Source organism: Scleropages formosus, chromosome 1 (assembly GCF_900964775.1).
Source record: "Scleropages formosus chromosome 1, fSclFor1.1, whole genome shotgun sequence".
Lineage (NCBI taxonomy): Eukaryota > Metazoa > Chordata > Actinopteri > Osteoglossiformes > Osteoglossidae > Scleropages > Scleropages formosus.
The window spans coordinates 26,435,261-26,457,866 of NC_041806.1; the positions used below are offsets into that span (position 1 = coordinate 26,435,261).

Below are 22,606 nucleotides of genomic sequence, written 5' to 3' on the forward strand. Positions count from 1 at the left end.
GAAAGAAACATTACCTATTACTAATTTTGAAACACAAAAGCCATTATTCATGTTGCATGCTATCTATGTTAAATATTAGTTTTATCATTCTTCATAAAGGGGGAAAAAAAATGCAACAAAATCTATGGTACACCTTGTAAATTGCTAGGGCTGTAACATACACATTTTAACAGCATCAATTTTATGCCAAACTTCCCATGCCATGTCAATATTGTAATATTTCAAAAATATTTAAGAAAGTGTAATCTGAATATATGCAACAGCAAGATCCAATTAACCAACATTCACCAATGAAAATAAAAAAAAGTTTTAGTTTGCAGATTTTTGGCTAGAAATTTCCATTAGCAGATACACAATTCTGAAAAAAACTCCCTTTAATAAATTATGCAGCTTTTTTATTAACTGCATTTTTTTAAATTGCTTAGCATGCCAAATACAAAGTCACTGCAAATAATCCTAACCATCTTCCACATCAAATGATTACTGTAACATACAGTGAACAGTGGAAACCTGCAGGTCCTCTGTCCTTAATCCTCATCAGCAAGACCTTTTTCCACCAGAGCACGGTGAACAAGAACACCTCTCTCATTGTACAGCAGAACAGTCATTTCTGGCTCTGTTGACTTAAAAGAATATATCGATTAAAAGGATTATTTAAAAACTGTATGGAATAAAGATTAAGATGACCAGTTTTGGATGACTGATAACTTCAAGACTTACCACAACAGAGGCAGTGATGTTCCCATGGACAGCGTCAATCATCTCCAACATTGCTTTGATGCTCCACTCAGGGCGATACAAGATCCTCTCCTTCTCCATGTTAACAAGAGGGGCCTTGAACCCTGCCACCTTCACCTTGATTGCCTTGCAGGGAAACTTCAGCAGATATGGAGGGATCTGGCGCATACTTGTGGGCAAGACAATACAAAGAAGGAAAAAGGAAAGATGCAAACATTTTTTACAATAGTGTAATAATAAATTCAAATTAAAAACACCATCATGTTTAATGTATAAATACATCATCCAGTTTGTGCAGAACAGAGGAGAGGATTTCCTCTCTGCCAAGAGATTATTTCTAGAGTGGGATTTGGTGCAGTGTAGTTACCTGTATGTAGGTACAACATCATCAGACCCATAATCCACATGTCTGACCAAAACCTGGGTAGGGTTATAACCCTCAATGCTTAGCAGCTCAGCTCTGTAGTACTTTCCATCACTGTACTTTGCCAAGCAGGCCCTTCCTAGCAAGACATAGACGAACAAGGGTAGCCTACTGTTGCACTGACTTAGAACAAATACTGCCAGTTATACGTGCAGTTAGTGTCTGTGCATTGACAGTTTGTACCAATGGCAAAGTCAGTGAGTGGCAGGAGTGTGTCCACTGCTTCATTAACATGCTTCAGACTTTCCTCCAGGTTTTCTCCACTGTCCAAGTTATCCACGTCTGGCAAAACGCTGAGGAATACCTATAGGACAGAAAGTCATATGGCTGCACCATGAGAAGCAGGAAACCTACGGAGCCTTTCAAGTGTCCATTGTATTATCCTATCATTTTTCTGAAACATAAGTACTGAATAAGATGCTAGCCAGTTTTATTAATGTGCCACTAAAAAAAAAATTAAAAAAACTACCACCACCTAGTAGGTCATAACTTGTAAGAAAATTTAACATCCTTGTACAAAAAAATAGCCTGTGAGCCAAAATGTAATTCACTAAATTACACAACATCCACTTCAGAAGTCAATACACTGATCAATTTCCTGGAATATATAGTCTTCACATAATCACATAAGCAATTCCCCCCCCCCAACCTATTATATGCAACTGGCACCATGTGAGAAAAGCAGGATGATCAATATTCACCTAACTTTAACTGCAAGTTCATATATGTGTGAACCTGCTAAAATGTAGTACAGTACCTCATTTGGAGTACAGAGGTGCTTGATTTGAACTCTGAAGTGCTGTCCTTTTCCAGGCAGGTCTGAATAGGTGAATCTCCCAGGAACTACCTCTGCATCCTCTATACCCTACAGTGGAGCAGTAACAGTTACAAGTTGTGGCCAAACTATTTAATAATAATAAAAAAAGGCATTCTTCTACATTTATGCATTGTGTATCAATAAAATGGACACTCAAAATTATTTGGGATCTCAAAAGGAGAATCAAAGAGTTAGAAGAATAAGCCACTAGCTAAACAGATGCTGAAAAAGATATTAAGACTGCGCATAGTGAATCACTGAGTTATAATATGAATGTTCCTTGTTTGAACCCCACTTCTATCTTGGTCCCTTTTGCATGGTTCTGCTTACCCTGAATTACTATGGTTAGAAATACAAATATTTATTGATTTATACTGAAAGATGAGTCAGACAGTAAGAATGTACAACTGTAAATTGCATTGCTCAAAGGCATTTAGTTAACATAGAAAGAAAAGAGGCAACAAAAAGTGCACTTAACCCCAATCAAAGAAGAGTGTCACAGATTTTACTCGCAGCAAAAAAACTCCTTTAACATTAGCAAGTATCTTTGTTTTTAATCAATGGAACACACAGTAAAGACAGGCACATGAAAATAAAGGTAAGATCAGTCTTACAGCGGTGTCAATGGCCCAGTTGTCTAGTTCCGTCATAGAAGAGATCTTCATTTGCTCCTGGGAAAACAGGTCTGGTTACAGTAATTCTTCTGTCACCACTGTTAACACACAGCCTTAAATAAATTGCACTACCACTACCATCCAAACAGTAGTAATCCTACTTGAGCTGGAACTCTGTTCTACTTCCCTTTCCTTTGCCCCTCAAGTCTTACCTGTTTTACTGACACAGTAGAGTCCACAACAGCATGCTGGTGATGAATCATGATTCTATTAAGGTCCATCCCATCCAAGTTTATCCGGACTGTCACATTGCCCCAAGGATCCACAGGCAGCTCCTGAAATGGGGAGGTGAGAAACAACAACAGGTCTGAGAAAGAAATTAAGACTGACTACAGTAACTTCATTGACAAAAATCTAATATCTCTGTTAAGGACTAGGCCTAGAGAAGCAGTGTAGAAGAAGAATAAGTAAGCACTGAACCTTGTGGAACACCCGTTAAGGAATGTTCTAGTATTGCATATTCACAATTTGCATTGACGTAAACGCATGCCACATAAGAGCAGTAATATACAAAATAAACTTACCTAGTTGTGACGTGACTGCAGGAAAAACTCTAGTGATTTAGTCATGTATATTACTGCACTTATGTGGTGTGCATTTATTTCTCAAGTGGTACAGTCAGTAACCTCGAAAAATGGTCACCGAGTGATGCAACAGTGATTATGTGCTACATGCCATGATATAACAGCTCCATCAAAACAGGTTGAGTCAGTCTTAGAAGAGGAGGTTAAAACAGGGTCATGACTGGATCTTCCTGCAGTAGAATCCAGGAAAAAATACCTCCAAATGAGTACAACAATGGTTCACTGGCAACAAAAATCACGATTTTGCAATGGATATCCCAGTCTCTTGACCAGAACCCCACTGAAAGGCAGTGGATTGAGCTGAAAGAATCTAAGCAAGGACTAAGAACTGAAAAACCTAGAATTCCTATATGAAAGAATGGTCTACTTGCTATGCATTCTCATCAAGCATTACAGGGTAAGACTTGGTGCGTTTATATTGGTAAGAGGAAGGTGTACAAAGTCCTAAATGGAGATTTTTATAAAAAAAAAAAAAAAAAAAAAAAAAAAAAAAAAATTATTATTTCCCCCATGAGTAAAGTTATCACAATAAAATACAATTTTGTCATATTACTCACAAACATTTTATAGAAAATTCCTCTAATTCTGGAGGGTCTATTTAACAGATTCAGAACCAAATCCAGAATATCAGAACTGCTCCGGCAAACTCCACATCCAGACTTAAGATTCCTATGTGAACACACACAACACATTTACTTTGTTTTATATACCCTTTCCTCTCATCCCTTAATCTGTTTCATTCTGTTGTTCCTGTGTGCCACAGTAGGGCAAGCTGAGCTGCAGGTTACAATATAGCACAGTCTGCTTAAAACCCTCTGTTTTCTCTATGTTCCCTTGGATTACAAAGCCATGCGTTTCAGGTGAACTGCCAACTTTAAATTGTGCACAAGTGTGAATGAGCATGTACAATAGCACTGCTGTAGTCTTGCATCCCGTCCCATCTGCGGTATTCCCTTTCTCTCACTGTCCTTCTGGGATAGGCTGTGATCCATTGCACTCTTACATTACAGAAACTATTATAAATAACGAGTCAATACTATTGTTTTTTTTCCATTACTCTAGTTCTCTGATCTCTTCACTGGCTCCTCATTTAAAATAGGTGTAACTTCAAGATACTACTCAACTTACAAGTTGCTCAAGTGATTGGTGATGCAAGATGTTCTCAATCTCCTCACCAATTACAATCCAAGCCATGCTCCACGTTCACAGGATTCTATTTATTTGTGGCCTTGGAGATCCACATAAAGACTGTGGGTATAAGAGTTTGGCCATTGGGTCCCTAAAAGCGTTCCATGTAAACTTAGTGAGAAGAGTGCTCTCCTAAAATAAATAACGCAATGAAACATCTTACTCTGACTTTTGAAAAACTGCCAATTGTTCACTTTGCCATTTCTCCATTTTCTCCTTTTACATTCAATGTGAATTATGTAAGTTCAATACCTGTATGAATTCCTTAACCCTATTTCTTTAGGGTAAGAAATTTGTCATGAAACTCACACTCTGCCGGTGGAATATTCGAGGCACCTACTTTGGTAACTATTTCAAGTAAACGGGAAGTGGCACTTTATGAAATCTGATAGTTTTGACAACTAGTTTGACAAGGAAGGAGGACCTACATTACAAAAATTAAAATAATGATTACTGATTCTGCATATCTGGAGCCTTTTTTTGAATGTGTCAGGGAGGTAGCACACAAATTTCTCCCTTGAAAAATAAAGTGGTTTCTTGGTATATGGATTCCTGCTCTGTAGATAGAATTTCAGAAACAAATTCAGATAGCAGGCGAAAGGTATTTTACCATTATCAGCATATTCACATGGCGCATGTGCAGCAGCTCCTTCAGAAAATCCAGAGAATCTGACTGACAAGCTCCACCCACCTGTAGGGGGACAACAGGACATAACATTTATGAAGTCCACCTAAATAATGAATCAAAGGAATTAACTTCAAACTGATTTTCTACCTCAAAGAATTGCTCCTCCAGAGTCAGATGGCTTATGCATTACAACTGAGTAGTCTGGTATATATTACCCCAAAAACACCTTTTAAAGACAAACTAAATAAGAACTCAAATGAAATATTTAATTAACACTTGACACTTTAATTGCTTTTAAACAATCAATCCCTGACCAGTTAACTAGGTTGGTAGCAACTCACAGGAATGAGACTGTGGAGCTGACAAGGTATACACAGTTGAGGCACATCTTCACACAGCACTGTGGGATAAACATGGCAGACTGGGATGTTCTCCACCAATCCCTGGTCCACATAACGCACCTGTTCACAACCACACGAGCAGGATACTGTTAGATATTTTACATAAGGCTTTATTCTGATGGAATTTTGTTTGCTTGAATAATTATCAATTTGGCACTGCACTACTACATGCAAATTAGGGTAAGTACAATGCTGAAGGGTCCTATAGCAGAAGTGGGAATTGAACCTGGTTCTTTTAGTTTCAAGGCAACAGCTTAACATATTTCTGAAATATGTTAGGTATAATCAATTTTAAACATGTGGGTGTTTATCCTGGATTTAAGGGTGTACAGAGACATTTTTAGTTTTAATTTGGTTTTAATTACATCTGTGTTTAAAAGATGAAGCCGAAACTTTGCATATTTGGTTACAAACAGGTGAACCTTTCGTGACTTGCATTATGGTGTTCAACATCAGCTTTACCCTTCTGGACTGACCTTAGCATGTACGCCAATGACCTCCAACACCTCTCCTCTGTACCAAAACATATCTGAGCCCATAATGGCACAGCCCAATCCACTCTTCCAGCTGTAGGAGTTGTATCTTGGCAAAGTCTTAATGTGGTGCCGAAAACCATCCTGCAGCTGCTCAAACTGTTGCTCTGTAGTTGGAAAGTTGTCATAACTGAAAGGGAATCAGACACTGGCAAACAAAACACTTGTAGAATAACATGATACAGCTACAAGTCGTACTGCAGCCTAACACTCATCTGTATTTGTAGTACAATAACAATGAAAAAGACACACTATAATGGATGTATTCAGAAACCCCACAAAGGTATCAATGCATTCAGCAACAAATACTGAATTACTGACCTGCTTGCCGAGTCATGGCATAGATAACCCCATCCTCTCCAACTGCTGTAATAATCACCTGCATTAAACCACACTGGGGTAGCTCTGGTGGAAGGTAAGGTTTTTTCTTCACCTTTTCTGGAAAATTTGTGCAACACTTGGGCTTCCATGAGACTTGCTCTTCCTGCAAGTTTTCAACCTGTAGGACGGCCTCCTCCAGCATTTTAAGTGTTAATGCACTAAAAGGAAAAAATTATTTTGTCAATCTGGGGTGCGGTGGCGCAGTGGGTTGGACCGCAGTCCTACTCTCCGGTGGGTCTGGGGTTCGAGTCCCGCTTGGGGTGCCTTGTGCCGGACTGGCGTCCCGTCCTGGGTGTGTCCCCTTCCCCCTCTGGCCTTACGCCTTGTGTTGCCGGGTAGGCTCCGGTTCCCTGTGACCCCGTAAGGGACAAGCGGTTCTGAAAATGTGTGTGTGTGTGTATTTTGTCAATGCCACTGTAACGTTCTGACAACAGAACTTCTACAAAGGAATACTCTATCATTTCTATTAGTAAGGCATTTTTATTTATCAGCTGCATCAACAAATTTGGATACCTGCTTAGTAGCTATCAAGCATTGTATATTTACCTGTCTGCTGTGCCATTGTGCTGTTTGGCCTTGAACTGTGGATTGCAGAGCTCATGTATGCATGGCTGCCTTGAGCCCCCAGCCTCCAAACACCCTGGCTCCATCTTGTTGTGTACCCAGTGTCCCTGTCCCTTTTGATATGCTTGTGTTTTGTCCTCTGTCCTCATACCTAGCACCATGTCTACTTAAAACTGCTAAATGTATTCAATAACTAAGTCATGTTATGTAAACATATAAATGTGACCACTGAGAACTGGTTAGTAGCTTACACCCACTTTGAACGTACCGAAGGAGTATATTGTTTTTGTTCAGGGAGCCCTGTTGCCCCAAGGCTGCTTTGAGTGCTGAACTGCTGTTCAATAACCTGCTCAGGTTCACTATTTATTAGTACTAGGAGCATGGAATACTGACATAGCTACATCAACCTAAACTATAATACCATACACTGTATACAAACCAAACAATCTAGTTATTCTGAAAAACAACAACAAACATTAAATCGTATCTTGCCATATAAAATTCATGCAAATTTACATAGGCCACACTTGAACAGCAAAGATGACTACTTTGCTGTGATCGAAACTTCTCAGCTGTCTGCTTATTTGACGTGATCATATGCAGTGCTATGACCTTGAGTCCTCAGAGTGGGAAGTGTAAGCAGCTGCTTGTGCACTTTTAAGCTGATCTGCTTATGAATCCATCTTCCCTTACTGGCTCGTAGTGAGGAGGAACATTACTATTTTCCTCATGTGATGAGAAAAACTGACAAGCCAAGTAAAACAGACTTACTGAGGCTTCTTGTCCTTCAGTGCCAGACCCTTACTGAACAATACATCAGCAATGTTGACATCTTGACCTGCTCCACTGGAACACCACAGAACCACTGGCACTGGCCACTGAAGGTTGCTGCTCTACAGAAGGGGGAAATTATATATATGCATGCCTTCCACAATCAGATGTAAGACCGTTGCAGAAAATACTCAAAATGTATTTTAACACACACACACACACACACACACACACACACACACACACACACACACACACACACACACACCTTCATGTCATGCCACACTAGTCTCTCCCCAATGCCTGGCTTCTGTGCATGTGGCAGGAGATTAATCACTCTCCCCGCTGAACTAACTTCTCTATAAATTTAGATCATACCACCTCTCACAATCACTTTCATATTCCCCAATAATTCTATATGAAGCTAAAATTGGGACAATATATAGTTATGGTTTGATTTGTGTTTATTTACTTAGCAGGTGCATTTCTCTAAAGAGACATACAGAGATAAGACAGGATCTAGCTGGTTGGAGTACAAAACTGTGTTTAGCTAATTTAATGCTGCGTCAGAAACGACATAACCCACACTCCACTCTTCCCTGCATTACTATAAGGTGCATACAGACTTTCAGTTATGGTCTTACAGGGCAACTGTGACTCAGGAATGCATTATTTCACTTGTTCCCATTTAAATTAGTGGCAATGAAAAGGTATTTTCCTGAAAGTTTACTGTACAAACATCTTCAGGAACAAATTTTGCTCATTAAATGAAGGCAGCCTATACTCTTATGGCACACAGGTTAACTCACGTGGCCACAGATGGTGTGGGCGCACCACCACAAGGTTTTAACGCACACATTCTGTAGGAACTTCTCTATAGATGATTTAGCCATACCAATAAAGAATGCCCATTTAATTAATAAATTTAACCAATTCACTGTTCAACTTAGTCAAATCTTACAGGAAACCACATTTCAAATTAGCCTATTTCAGATTAGTTCACTAAATGCAAAAGATCCAGAAAACCTCAAATGTTACCTTGACAGTGATGACAGCCGACGCACCAGAGAGACGACTAGAAATGAAATCGCATGCAGTGGCAGTCCAGGTAGAGCTACCTCCTGCAGGTCTGAGGGGTAGAAGGCAAAGAAATGTGTGTGTTGATCAGGCACTAGGTTTAAGTTACTTGGCACTTTATTGAAATAACCAAACAGTTTTGTACCCGAGTGTGGCCAGTTCATTTTGACATTTGCTGTATGTTTTCATCGGGTACAGTAAACTATTTCATTGCAAACAAAGTATACATTAATGAAATCTTGCATACATTCAACTAAAGCTTATGTCCCATAATTACATGAACATCAAGGAAACTCATTTACAGTAAGTACCATGAAGCCTCACAACAAACTGGTAAGGTGGTACATCATACACAGCATGTTCAACCTGTCATACATCATGCGGTTTCCTCTTGCTATAACAAAACATGCACACAGACTGCAAACAAGAAAAGAATGGAGAAAATAAAAAAAAAAGACCTTATGATCCAACAGACTATCTTCTACCAAAAGATGAGGTGGGATTTGACCCTGCAACCTTTGGGTCCAAGGGCAACAGCTCTCCCCACTACGCTACTAGCTGCCCCTAAAATTGTCTACATTAATTACTTTTGACCTGTGTGGGTTTAACAAATACAGAAAAGTAGAGAACATTTAATGAGGGACTGCAAAACATTTGAATCCCTACTCTCAATGTGTTATTGAACTATTAAACATGTGGTTTCAGTGCTTGTTGTTTCATAGTGAAGATTTCTGTACAAAACATAATACCTGATTTCAGCAAGTGAACACTCCAGGACAAGGTATCCAACCAGGTGTGGCTGCAGTAGCCTCAGGTTGTCTGGGTGAAGTTTTACTTTGCTGCCAAAGTCACAGCGCAGTACCTGATGACAGCCAAAATTTCCCAAGCTCTGTAAAACTTTCTGAAATTTTATACCCATTTTTTTAGAGCTTCCCAGCAGCACAAATAAAAGTCTTCTGTGAACAACACAATGCTTTAAAAAACTGTATTCATACCAATTAGTTGTCAAAATTGCTGTGTTCATAACAACCAGCTTAAGTTCAGGAGCATGTGGAATCAGTACTTAAAGTGTAATTTAGAAACAAAAGTTGCAGCACCTCAACAGTAGTAGACGAAGACACGGAGCAAACCTCTCCTCTCTCCCATACTCCGTTTATGTAGGCAGCACAGTACATTTTCGGTTTCCACTCTACCTGCGCTGCTTCTGACTCTGAATATTCTTCCTTTAACATTTCGCACACTCTGGAACATCCAAAGGAAACAGATTTGTAGCAGCTGAGTTAGAAGGGATACATTTGGCTTCGTCCAGTTGATTGTCTATCATGCATTCATTAAAAATCTGCAGAAGCACAGTACTATATAAACAAAGGGCTCAAAAGTTGTGGCCAGAATATAACTTCAAGCAGAGCCGATGTTACATTCACAGAATTTGATGCCATTTCTATTTGCCTGTAGCATACTTTCCCAGAAGTAACTCAGACTTCAAATATGAAATATTTAAATACTTGACATACAAGTCTCCAGTTAAAGCCTGGTGGTCCAAGAGGTGGGCTAATCACTGCTTCAACACAACAGTTTGCCTCTGAAACATACTTGAGCTACTCTCCATGTGAATCTCAGCACGAAAACCCTGCTATAAACCACATGCATTTGTTTAACATTTTACCATGTTTTGTTCTTATGTAAATTTCAGTGGGGACCAGTTATGATGTTCAGATGACTCATTTGTTGAAACTGTCACTATGTGCTATTGGGGCCAAATCTTTGTGAGCAGTGAGTGTGTCCAGAATGTTGCTATCCACTTGCATCTACTCTATTTGCATAAATCATAGAGCAACAAATGTCTTTTGCATATGCGTTTCTAAAGTCACGTGGCATCAAATTGATTAAAAAAAAAAGTCAAATTCGCAACTAGTTTCCATTTCCTTTACCATAATTTATCATTGTTCTGCTGCACTATGAGACTATTGAGGCTTTATAGTTTTGTATGAAAAACCTAGAGTATTAAATTATCACAAAGTGCTTTAAGCATAATGCAAGATGTATATTATACATAAGATTTTGCATGGTATGGACTCTGCTTAAAGTGTCATTTGAACTTAAATCCATTCAACAAATCACTGAAACCAAGATTAAGAGCAGGCCTTATCCAAAAAGAAACAGACAGTTGAGGAATATTGTGCTCACCTCTTTAAACTGAAATCCATCTGCTGGAGCTGAACAAAAATACTCTGAGGGGAAGTCACATGTGTGACCCTCACCCTTAAGTCCTTCATACTGTTGGGCAGCTGAAGGGCAGTACGAAGGTCCATATGAACACTGGGCTTCACATCTTTATGAGCAAACCACTGTGTACTTTCTCCCTCCAAGTGGCTCTCCAGTGGGGGATCCCACACTGCAGATTCTGTGTACTTTGCCTCATTCCCCGATGTCACCCTGGTATATAGATATAAACTATTTACTTCTGCACAATTTCAGTCTGAAATAAATATCCTCCATTTAATTTATCCTCAGCAGCTTTGCACACCTTGGGCAAATATTGCAGCCTCATTTCTCCTTACAAGCGGTGACTGACTGTTGGTGGATGCTCTCTCCTAGTTATTACAAAGATTTTAAGGGACTTTGGCCAGGGCTCTGACTAGGCCACTTGGACATTCACCATCCCGTCCTTGTGCTACTGTATTGTTGTTTTGGGTCATTGTCATGTTGAAAGGTGAAACATCTTCCCCTTTTCAATTTGCTGGATGTAGGCCTTCTTAACCCTGTATTTTGTATTATACACTTTCCCTTATATCCTATTAATTTTTCCAGTTCTGGGAACAAAGAACTGGATCTTCGTCAGATGCATACTTTTGCATTTCTGGAAGAAAACTGAGACCAAAGCAAAAAGCCTGAAGTCGGTCTCATATGACCACAGCACCTTTTCCCACAGAACATTTAAGGCAATTTTTAGCAACATATACACACTGTGGCTTTTGAGTGGATTTTTTCTTGGCACATACCCATAAACAGTAGCTTGGTACAGAGTTCATGAAATTACCGCAGGCAGATAAGCATTTGCAATAAAGGACCATTGGTGCTTCAAAAATGCCATCAGCAAGACCATCATTACCAAGTGGAGGGTCTGAGTAGTGCCATACTGAGCTCAGTGTGGGTCTTCACCGTGCTCCATGATATACATAAAGCTTTTGAAAACTTTATACCCATCTCCTTACTTGTTGCTTTACACACCTTGATCTCAAAGTTCTTTTGAAGGCACCTTCCACCCATAGATTCCTTGAACTGCACTTCCAAACAGTAGAATTTTCTAGAAACAACACCTTTCATTCTGAGCAAATCAAAACTCACCACAACTGGTCACAGATGGGAGCCACTTTGGCAGTATAATCCAAAAGGTGACTGGTTAAACTGGGGCAGGTTTACAAATACAATAGGGTAGAGTTAATATTTTTTACTTGAGACTGAAGTCCTTTCCCCCACCCCCCCTTTAAAAAAAAAAAAAAAAAAACACCCCTAGAATACCCAGGAAGGGTTGGCAGCCACTGGCACTTGAACTGCCAGAGGTGGTACATGGTCTCTAATCAAATGTACAATGATTACTACATACTATTTAGCACACAGCTTTATCAAAAGGCAACTTAATGTTACACAACATTAACACACCTACAGTCATCTACACACCAAATCAATGGACTGTTTAGGGTGAAACCCATGCAAATTGCAGAAACTGAGCTGGAATTGAACCCATGTCTAATTGCACAGCAAAGGCGCTGAGACACACTTACTCAATCTGCTGCACCACTGTGCCCTGACCAGACATCAGTGATACAGTGAGGACTTCACAGCTATAATGTCCCTAACGCTGCATTAAGTTCAGCACCTCACCTATTTCTTGTTTTGCTAGTTTAACCACCTTGTTATACTGGGTTATAACTAACATTAACTAGTGAAGGAATTTCCATTTTAATTCAATTTAGTAGTAGTATGTTTGCAAAACAGGGATCAATTTTGGGGCTCAGGAACACAAACATCTTTACCAATGAGACTTCAGTTACTTAGACTTGACAGTTCACCTCACATAGGCTCTTTCAGGAATATTACCTTTATAAGGTGGGGTGAGACCAAATCCTTTTAATGTGCACTAAATAAGACATGCCAAAGGACCACCTTTTTTTTTTTTTTTTTTTAAATGTTCCTGTTCTGAGGGGGTGCGGTGGCGCAGTGGGTTGGACCGCAGTCCTGCTCTCCGGTGGGTCTGGGGTTGGAGTCCTGCTTGGGGTGCCTTGCGACGGACTGGTGTCCTGTCCTGGGTGTGTCCCCTCCCCCTCCGGCCTTATGCTCTGTTACCGGGTAGGCTCCGGTTCCCCGCGACCCCGTATGGGACAAGCGGTTCTGAAAATGTGTGCGTGTGTTCCTGTTGTGAGAGGAGAGGAACTCCGCAACAGAATTTTCTTGCTGGGCAGACAAAAAAAAAAAAAAAAAAAAAGCACCTTTGCCATGTAAGCTAAACCTAAACTGAATAGGACACTCACAGATGAAACAAAGACAGAGGAGACTGACTTACTTGTAACTAGCAAGGCCATTTTCAACCAGAAGATCACCAATGTTGCACGAACGGCCACTGGTGCTGCTCATGTCAAACAATCTGACTGGCAGAAGTTGCTGTGCTGCACTCACTTCTGTCAATCAGCATAAAGATGTGGGACAGAACAGAAATTAGAGACTAAAGAAAAGACTGATGGCTAGGAGTTTCACTGTCAGACAATTCGCAAGCTTGAATTTTGCCCAACCATTTTGTTACTATTCAAGGTAGTGTCATCAGCACTTAGAAGAAGAAAAAGATGGGAGTAGAAGAGTCCCAGATAAACACACTCCTCCTGCTAATGTCTTCACTTCCCAGAATCAGGCAACCTATCTGCAGGACACTGGTACTCCCTGCTTTTCACCTTCTATACATTGATGCCAATACCTCATTTAGTAAGGGGAAAAAAATTTACACTGAAAATATTGTGTTCACCTGGAAATATGAATGTCTATTATGTTTGGCCCATTCATTAATAAATACCGGTATGAACTGGTCCATCAGTTACCACAATCCATAACTTTTGTCCCACTATGTTCTGAAATCTCTTCTTGCATTCTTGGCTCCATGTTACTTCAAGAGGTTCCAGATCCACCAGACAACAGTGAATAGCCTGAATGAAAAATTTAATTTTCAAAAGCAGGAATTTAAGTGACTATCACAGGTGTAACACATAAAAGATAACTAATGTTATGTTTAATAATAACCACAAAAAAAAAAAAAAAACCCTCACCATGGGAGGCAGTGCTAAGAATTCATCTTTGATCTTACGAATATCCTTCACAGAAAGGGTCTTTGTGTCCCCGTAGTCCACGTATTTCACCTCCACTTGTCTAGCACTAGGAAGACCTAGAGAGGCAATTAGCTTTACATAATAGTTGGATGGTAACAGATTGCTATTGGAATATTCTGTCATTGAAGACAGTCAGAAACCTACAGTACTGGCCAGCAAATTAGAAATCCAAACCTAATTTGCGCAATTCCTAAGGGATATGTCCCCAGACACCAAAGAGGCTATTCCCCCATTCATTCCCCAGAGTTAACATTGTAAGTATTAGAAACAATGTCATTATTAAACTAGTTTGCCCATTCCACAAACAGAGTTTTAAGCATCTCTGATGTTAAGATCAATGCTAAATTTTCTCTAATAGGACATTGAGCAAAATTAAACAAAATTTGTTAAATGTGACTTGAAGGGTAAGTGATTTGTAAACTTTCAGTTTCTTTAGGCCTGTGTTGGGGGGAGGGGGGAAAAAAAAAAAAAAGTCTAAAAATCAATGAAAATAAAGATGTGCCCTCTAGAATACAGCATTTATGAGCTGAGATTTGAGAACTTCACTTCATTCTCAGCCTATATAGAATTTGTGGGATTAGTCACAACCAACAGGTATCTCAATCATTTCTATGGCAGGAAACTGTTTGCTCTGGATTTGGCACATTTGTGAACTGTGCAATTCACAACTAGGATGAAATTGTTCAGGGTAGGAAAAAAAATTTGAAATCAAATACATCACACACACACACACACACACACACACACACACAGTATAGAGGGGTGTTGCTGCATTACATACACATACATATTTGTAGTCTTTGACAAAGAAAGCATTATATGGACATATTGAAGAAACAACAGGCTTCCCCTTTCTTAAATTAAATTTAAGAAGGAGCATCACGGGAAACAACAACAACAACAACAACAACAACAACAACAACAAAAAGCACTGACCAATGACTTGTGCCCGATACCAGTGGTTATCGTCATATTGAGCCACACAGGCCTGCTCCAGCACAGGGCAGCAAACTTCGAGGTCCTGCCCAAGTGGGCCAAACTCCGTGTAGTACTTTTGCAGCTCAGTATTAAGGAACTTCAACTCAGTGCTGTCAACCTGTTTCCAGAAAGAACATACAAACCATAATTCTTGAAAAACTTAACTCCTTTTTCAAACAAAAACATTTAGCAAAAACCATGCTTGAAAGACATTGCTACTTCAATAAATGATATTTCCGTATCTCACCAGCCAGATGTAGAAGTCAGAAGGAGTGTTCGCATGACACACCACAGCACTTATAGCCATTCCAACTACAGGAAGAATGGGAAGATGGAACTGTGTGGGTCGCTTGCCACAGGAAACCATGTTACTATTCCAGGAAACAGGTGAACGAAACCTGAAATACAAGCAAAACAATACACATTTCACTCATGGAAATCCTATGGCTGCTTGGAATTAAAAGCAACTCGTTGGGCATAGTCTTCTGAATGTTCCTACCTAGCCAATTCCATGAAAACCAAGTACTCTCTGAGCGAAACTGGCATGTCACAGAGGCTTTCATCCATGGGGGCTTTCTTCAGATCCACCAGCAGGACATCACTCTCCTCCCCAAACACCTGCATTTCCACTACTTTGGTACCAACAACTCGCTGGAACTCTGCACAGGACTCTGGGCTCCAACCGTCCACCTGCCTCACAAGACATTGTTTTTCCCTTCCTCCAGTCTAAGGGAAACCATTCACTCTACACAAATGTTCTTCAAAACTAGCTGCTCAAGCTTGTAACATGACAGAGTATATCACTGGCCATTCAAATTTTATCTGATTAATACATCTACAAGGACAGAACACATAAGGGTTTAAACTCTATACGTGAAAAGGCAGTAATTAGTGGCACAGTACGTAGCGCTTCTGTCTCGTGGTACCTGATCTTTGAAATGGAAAGTGGGTTTGATTCTTCCTGCAGGCCGAGTCATTTTCCATATTGCCTTTATTTTATTGGGATGAAACTCACAAATGTGAGTCAGGTGAACTGGTGACTAAACTGACCAACTGCTTCGTTGAATGGATGGGTAGTAGCTTAGCGGGGATGACTACCTTTGTGAGTTAAAAGCTTAAAACTAAATTAAAACTAGTTCAGGTCCTTACATCACTTGTTTTGATATGCCTTCCAGTTTTGTCTGATCTTGCCATTTACTTTCTACAACCCTGAGTAAAGAGCACAGCAAAAGGCGCACACATACACAAAGGAAGTGACAACTTGTTGCTAACCAGATTTGCTGGTACGATGTCCTTTAGAGAACACCTTACAGCCTGTGGTGCCCAGCAACTCAGTTCAAACTCTGCTGCCAGGTCCACTTTCCTGAGGCACTGGTTCAGCTGGTGAATTGGGTCTTCATTCAGATCTTCATGGCTAGGAAGAAGCCACCCCCCAAAAAAAGAAAAAAAATTAACACTGGGACAGCAGACACAGAAGACAAACTATCAGACTCCTAATTTCCATAAAAAACTAAACATACAGTGATACAAAGGTAGTTGCACCAAATGGTGATGAATTGCAATTGATCAAATCAAGGGAAAAGGAAAAAAGGTACAGAGGGGAGAAAACTCAGTTTGTTATATCTATCTACTATCAGGACAAACTTTCACAATTTCAATGCATAAAATACTTAAGTCATTTCACTTTTTAAAAACAGAGCATTAAATGGGATCAAACTATTCTGTGGTTTCCTTACAATGAGAAAGACAGTTGTTTGGAAAAGCCATAGTCTAAGAAGTAGACCTCCACGCTGGATACGGTCGACGCAGGGCACCTCATCACTGGTTTTTCCAGCCCCCTTTGGAACACTTCCTTCAAGACTGCTCGACACCAAGTGTTTTCCTTCCATTTCACAAAGATCATGGTGCCTTTTGAAAACAAATCAGGCTCAATTTTAAACATTCGATCATTTTGAATTATTTTCTGAATACAGATTGACAGCTCCCAATTCATTCTACCCCAGTAAATAATGTTCACTTGGCTTACTTTTTTGAATATACCCATCCCTCAGCTCACAGGGTTAGCAGATTCTACAGATTCCTTTTGTAGGAAAGTTAAATTAGAATAATTTCTTAAGAGGAAGAAAACAGGTTCCTAAATAGAAAAGGAATCCCCCCCCCCCCAAAGATTAAACTAATTTTATGCACAATAATTTCACACCAACATATTTGACAATATTTGTAATCCATGCATTTTATATTTTCATTCATTAATGCATAATTAACCACTTGTCCAATGAAGGCTTGCAAAATTTTTAAGTTTACTTTGACTTCCCACTAGAAGTTCATGGAATCCACCTGTTGCAGATTCACTTGACCAAACATGATTTTTACACACACACACACACACACACACACACACACACACACACACACACACACACACACACACACACACACACACACACACACACACACACACACACGTCCTTGTAATCACCTGAAGTTAACCATGCATGCCACAGTAAAACTCAAACCTCAAAAGGTAAGATTGCGTCAATGCACAGATTTGGAAAAGGGAATAAAAATAAATAAATAAATAAATAAATAAATAAAATAGCAATGTAGTGAAGGTTCCCAGATGCACAGTGGCTTCCATCATTGTCAAATGGAAGAACTTCATAACCACTAAGACTCTTCTTAGACCTAGACTTCCCTGGGTGTTTGGGCAGTAGGGACATTGGACTCAGTGAGGTGACGAAGTTTTTGCCCCCCCTCTTCCGGATGAGAATGGATCACCAGCCCACCAAGGGCATCTGGTTCCACACACTGTCCAAGTACTCAATGGCCACCAATAGAGTTTCAGAATTCCTGTGTCTGCCCCTGTGTTCCGGGTTAGGCTCCGGCTCGCTGCGACCCTGCTCAGGACAAGCAACTTTGGCCAATGTGTGCGCGAATTCCTGCGTACAGATATTAGAAGTTGCTACAAGGAAACCGTTCGTGTAGCGCCCCATCAGTCAGGTCTCTTGTTTCCGGTAGAGTAGCTAAACGCACGTTTGGAGTTCTTGGATCTCCTACAGCGTCTCCAAGTTTGTCTGTTGCAGGGCCACCGGGAAATACACCTGAATATAGTGACATGAGGTGTTTGTACAAATATTTGCCATGTTACAGAGTTCATACAAAATCTATTTGTCACAAAAAAGGAAAGCACAGAGTTGGTGTTGGAGGCCATACAAGCAGGGCTGGGTTCTCAGGTTCCCCAAAGAGACGCAAACATCTGTTTAAAGCAGACATGGTACATTCACCACACGACGGGTGGCCTCAGGGCGACAAGGGGTTCAATGAGCCCTTTGAGGCCCAGAGACACGAAAGGACAGAACATTGTGGAGAAAGCGTGTTTGAGCAAAGTAGCAGGTTGGCATGGAGTGACAGCTGTAGGGCCTTCAGTGCACAGTGTCTGCTGGGTTCTTATTAACAAACAAAAACAAACGGGGGGGATGAGAGAGAGAGAGAGAGAGAGAGGCGGTACTTTACCTGTGTGAAGGACATCATACGAGGCAAAAAGAGCTCCATCCTCAGAGCACAACATGTCGATTTTTCTCCACAGCAACATTCGCTCTTTCTTCTTAGCCACACGGCAGATGTAGAAGTGACTTGGGTTCATGACATGTGTCACAAAGACCCAGTCCTGAGAAACTTGCATCACACACACACAGACACACAATGAAAACGATTCAGAACCGTTAATTTCCTCCTCAGTCACTGAAAAGGAAATATGTTCGAACAGGACTTGTGTACTGTGCACATAATATACACAGTATATAAACATATAAACGCTGACGTAGACAATCACTGGAATTGGATAAAGAAAGATCAATAAATACCTCGTTCGCCGCGATTCCAACAGCCGCGAGCTGAGAGATCGAGCGCGCGCACGGGACCATGCTTTTCTTCCGCCGAGGCCATATATATAAATAATTGTCATAAATGTGGAGTTTGTTTTGTAAATGGACTTAAGAGAGACAGAGGTGGGGAAAAAAAGGTCAATAACCGACAACAACAACGAAAAAAAGCACATTTAGTAAGAAAAGAGAAAGTAATGCCCTCAAATTTAAATTTGAAGAGCTCAACTCACGAGATCTTGTTTAAAGCCAGGACCTTCGCGTTTTCCCTGTGTAATAATATGCTACGATTCTAATTTCATATTTCACAAAAAGATGAATCGTGTTGTAGGTCATACGATATTATTTTCTCGGACGCCTGAGGAGACCACACTACTAGTGGACATGACTCAGACAGGTGTAGAACACGGTAAAGTAAAGGACATGATGAACACGGTGTGGACACCGGGTCTTATGGTCACGACACGAGGCCGTGAGGACGAAACACAACACATTCTGCTTGCGAGTTAATCCAGAAAAAGTAATGTTTTTTCCATAATATCCGTGTGAAACTGGAGTGGCGAAATCAAACGTTAAAATAACGATGCAGTCGAAGTTCCTTGTAGGACAGCAGTACAACCGAGTCCTAAGACTTTGTCAGCAAACAAGCTTTTTTATTTAAATAAAAAAGCAACACACACACAGAGTTCGTTTTCACCTGACCTCAGGGCAGCGCTACAGCAGTTAACATGCGTAGCTTATTCATACTTTTTGAATATTTCACACAAAAGAATGCTAACTAGGAAATCATATAACGATTGATAACGTCATTTCAGGTAAACTTTATTTTCTTTTAAAATTTTGCAGCCCATAGCATAGAAAACCCTCGGCAAGGATTTTAAAACGCAAATAAAAAAGTCCTTCGGGATCAACAACTTGAACTTCTGTTCTATCAATTATCTGTGTTTTACAACAACGCCCTACCTCCCAGACACTTCCCTGTTCGATGATCACTCAGTCGATCAGCACATTGCAGTTTGCAATATCCATCATGATTTTACACTGGTAATTCTTCAGAAACTGTTCTGTTCTGTTCAAAGGCCCACGGAGTCCCGTGTGAGGAATTCGCCTGAATTTCTCTCTGCAATTTCAGCGTTCAGCTGTGGTAAAATTAATTAATGTGATAAAAGGTGGTGCGAACCCTTCGCCCTGTCCAGCCAATCGGGTTGGCAGGATGAATGAAAAAAGTAATTTTTTTGGGGAAAAAAAGGTTTTACTTGGGTTTCTTTTTGAACTAGACTTATTTGTTTTTGTTTTTTTTTGTTGAACACAAACGTACTTAGAAGTGTCGAAGGTTGGTTTGACTAAGTCAACGCTCCAGATATTGTTGCTCCTGTTGTTTTGTTTCTCGTGGTTTTGTAATAGTTTTAATTAGTTTTTATTATATTACATTTATTATATATAATTTATCATGGTTGGGGTGCCTTGCGGAGGACTGGCGTCCCGTCCTGGGTGTGTCCCCGCCCCCTCCAGCCTTGTACCCTGTGTGTTGCCGGGTTAGGCTCCGGCTCGCCGCGACCCCGCTTGGGACAGGCGGTTGTGGACATTGTGTGTGTATTATATTTATTTTGTCACATTTTCTTACAGTTTTGAGTCGTACTTTGTGTTTGTGCTTAACACTTAGCCAGCTCTGTTTCTGGCACTTAGTTGGCGAGATGTAAAATGTAAATAATTATTTACGTTTCTCGCATATAAAGTCATTTGTCAACTTTTGTTTCTGTTCTTTTAATCCAAATCTGCCTTGGAAAATGCATCGTTTTCTAATACTGTACTGAAAATATTTAGTGTGGCTGTTTTGTAGGTAAGTACGGTAATGACGTAAGCGCTCCCGGGGTGCCGGGTCTCTTCCGGTTTGAGACTTTTTCACAATTAAATTCTTAGTGCTCAAGTCTCAGGATGAACTCTGCATGTCCAAACGTTAAAGATGTGAACATGTTATATTTTTATTATGAGACAGACTTAATGAGTGAGCTACGACATGAATCAGTGTGCATCCAGAGCCAAAAGTGAGAGTTCTTAGTTGCACTCCTCTTTTTTACACACTGTAGTCATATGTATGTTGTGCTTGGAGTAACAAGCAATTTAGGTTATGGACAGACTTCTAGGCCCAACGATGTCATCCTTCAAGTGGCAGTTTTGATTTGAGGACCTGTACGTGAACGCAGTAGGCAGAACACACATAGCCTACCCGTCTTTGCTGGCCTTGTGTTTGAATCCTACTCAGTCTTCATCAAGTACCTAAGTCCTGTATCTTCTTGTTTAGCGTTTCATCCACAAAGTCTCTTCCACTGATTCTTGACAGATGTCTATTGCTTTCTGCTGCTGAGTGTGTAAAAGTTACTTTAAAACTCCATGATCACAGGAAATACTGGCAAAAATGTTCCAGTCCCCATATCTCCTCTGAACAAGATAACTTTTAAAAAGGTGTTTTATTGATCTGTTATAAAATCTCCAAGGACAAGTCTTTCCAAGTGACTGAAATAAGATTTCTATGAGGAAATGTAGGCCAAAGTATGGGTTGTGTGGAGTGTGTGTATTACGCCACTGCTCAGGTAGATTCCGGAATGGGGGAAACTCTTGGTACTCATTTCATCGGTTAAAGGTTTGTCAAGGGAATGGCATGGTGGCACAGCAGGTCCCACTGTAGCCTCACTGTGCCTGGGCTATTTGGGTATAGGTTTGAATCTGGCTGTGTGTGTGTGTGTGTGTGTGTGTGTGTGTGTGTGTGTGTGTGTGTGTGTGTGTGTGTGTGTGTGTGTGATCGATATTTACGTGTTCTCTCCATCTCTGTGTGGGTTTCCTATGGGTGCTCTGGTTTCCTCCCACAATCAAAAGATGGAAGAAGCCCTACCCTGCAATGGTCTGGTGTCTCATCCAGGGAGCAGCCTCCCAGCTCAGGTTGCCCTTCTTAAGAGTACAACAGCAGTCTGCTGTACTTTTCTCCTAAAGTAAAATGCAACACACAAAGAATCTAGTGAAAAGGTTGAGGGCACTGTGGAATTGCTACTTTATGCTTCCTAAATGCTCCTTAGAATTTCAAGAGAGGTTCTTAAAAAGCATTTTCTGAAAATCACCACAAATTCAGATAAGGACATATAAATGTCAGTGGCCTATATAGTGTGCAGTCTTTGCGTGGTTTTAATCATTTTACCAAAAGCACAAAAAACAGATCACTACAGTACTGTACAGTGCAAATGAAGTGGCCGAGAGCGCTACAACGTACAGTATGGTCAAGCAGAAACTCTACAGCAGGTGGCGATAAAGAGCAAGAAAGTTTCAATCAATATGCTAATTTATTACAGTATATACTATTTTGTATGTATTTTACAATTGTTTAAAAACTGTAAATCATACCCTCAAATAAACAGGGTGCAGTACAATGAAAAAATGTATGAAAACATATATTTTTCCTACAGCTGGCTTATTACTGAGTGCATCATTTACAGTGTGTATGCAGACTACTGCAGTGCAGTTCCTACTTGCCATCACAATGACCATCCCAAACCATCCCAAACAATCACAACCCTTGATAAAGGCACATGAACAAGTGAAA

At 40.3% G+C, this 22,606-nt stretch overlaps 1 protein-coding gene across 2 annotated transcripts; it reads right to left on the minus strand.

Moving 5' to 3' along the window:
* Positions 1-340: 340 nt before the first annotated feature.
* Positions 341-20,127, minus strand: rnf17 (ring finger protein 17). 2 transcript variants are annotated; one of them, XM_018732338.1, is made up of 27 exons: positions 19,978-20,127; positions 18,997-19,124; positions 18,647-18,808; positions 16,870-17,041; positions 16,406-16,547; positions 15,633-15,823; positions 15,381-15,531; positions 15,092-15,251; positions 14,096-14,211; positions 13,846-13,975; positions 13,345-13,459; positions 10,968-11,216; positions 9,878-10,022; positions 9,530-9,642; positions 8,742-8,832; positions 7,704-7,825; positions 6,309-6,526; positions 5,931-6,094; positions 5,395-5,514; positions 5,036-5,116; positions 2,806-2,928; positions 2,594-2,650; positions 1,920-2,027; positions 1,346-1,466; positions 1,106-1,241; positions 721-907; positions 341-623 (listed from the first exon to the last, which is right to left on the minus strand). In XM_018732338.1, exons 2-27 carry the CDS (start codon positions 19,076-19,078, stop codon positions 528-530), a joined length of 3,552 nt encoding a protein of 1,183 aa, XP_018587854.1. In that variant the 5' UTR covers positions 19,079-19,124; positions 19,978-20,127; the 3' UTR covers positions 341-527. The 2 variants fall into 2 exon arrangements, with proteins under 2 accessions (XP_018587854.1, XP_018587855.1); XM_018732339.1 differs by lacking the exon at positions 19,978-20,127 and having other exon boundaries at positions 18,997-19,364.
* Positions 20,128-22,606: the final 2,479 nt, after the last annotated feature.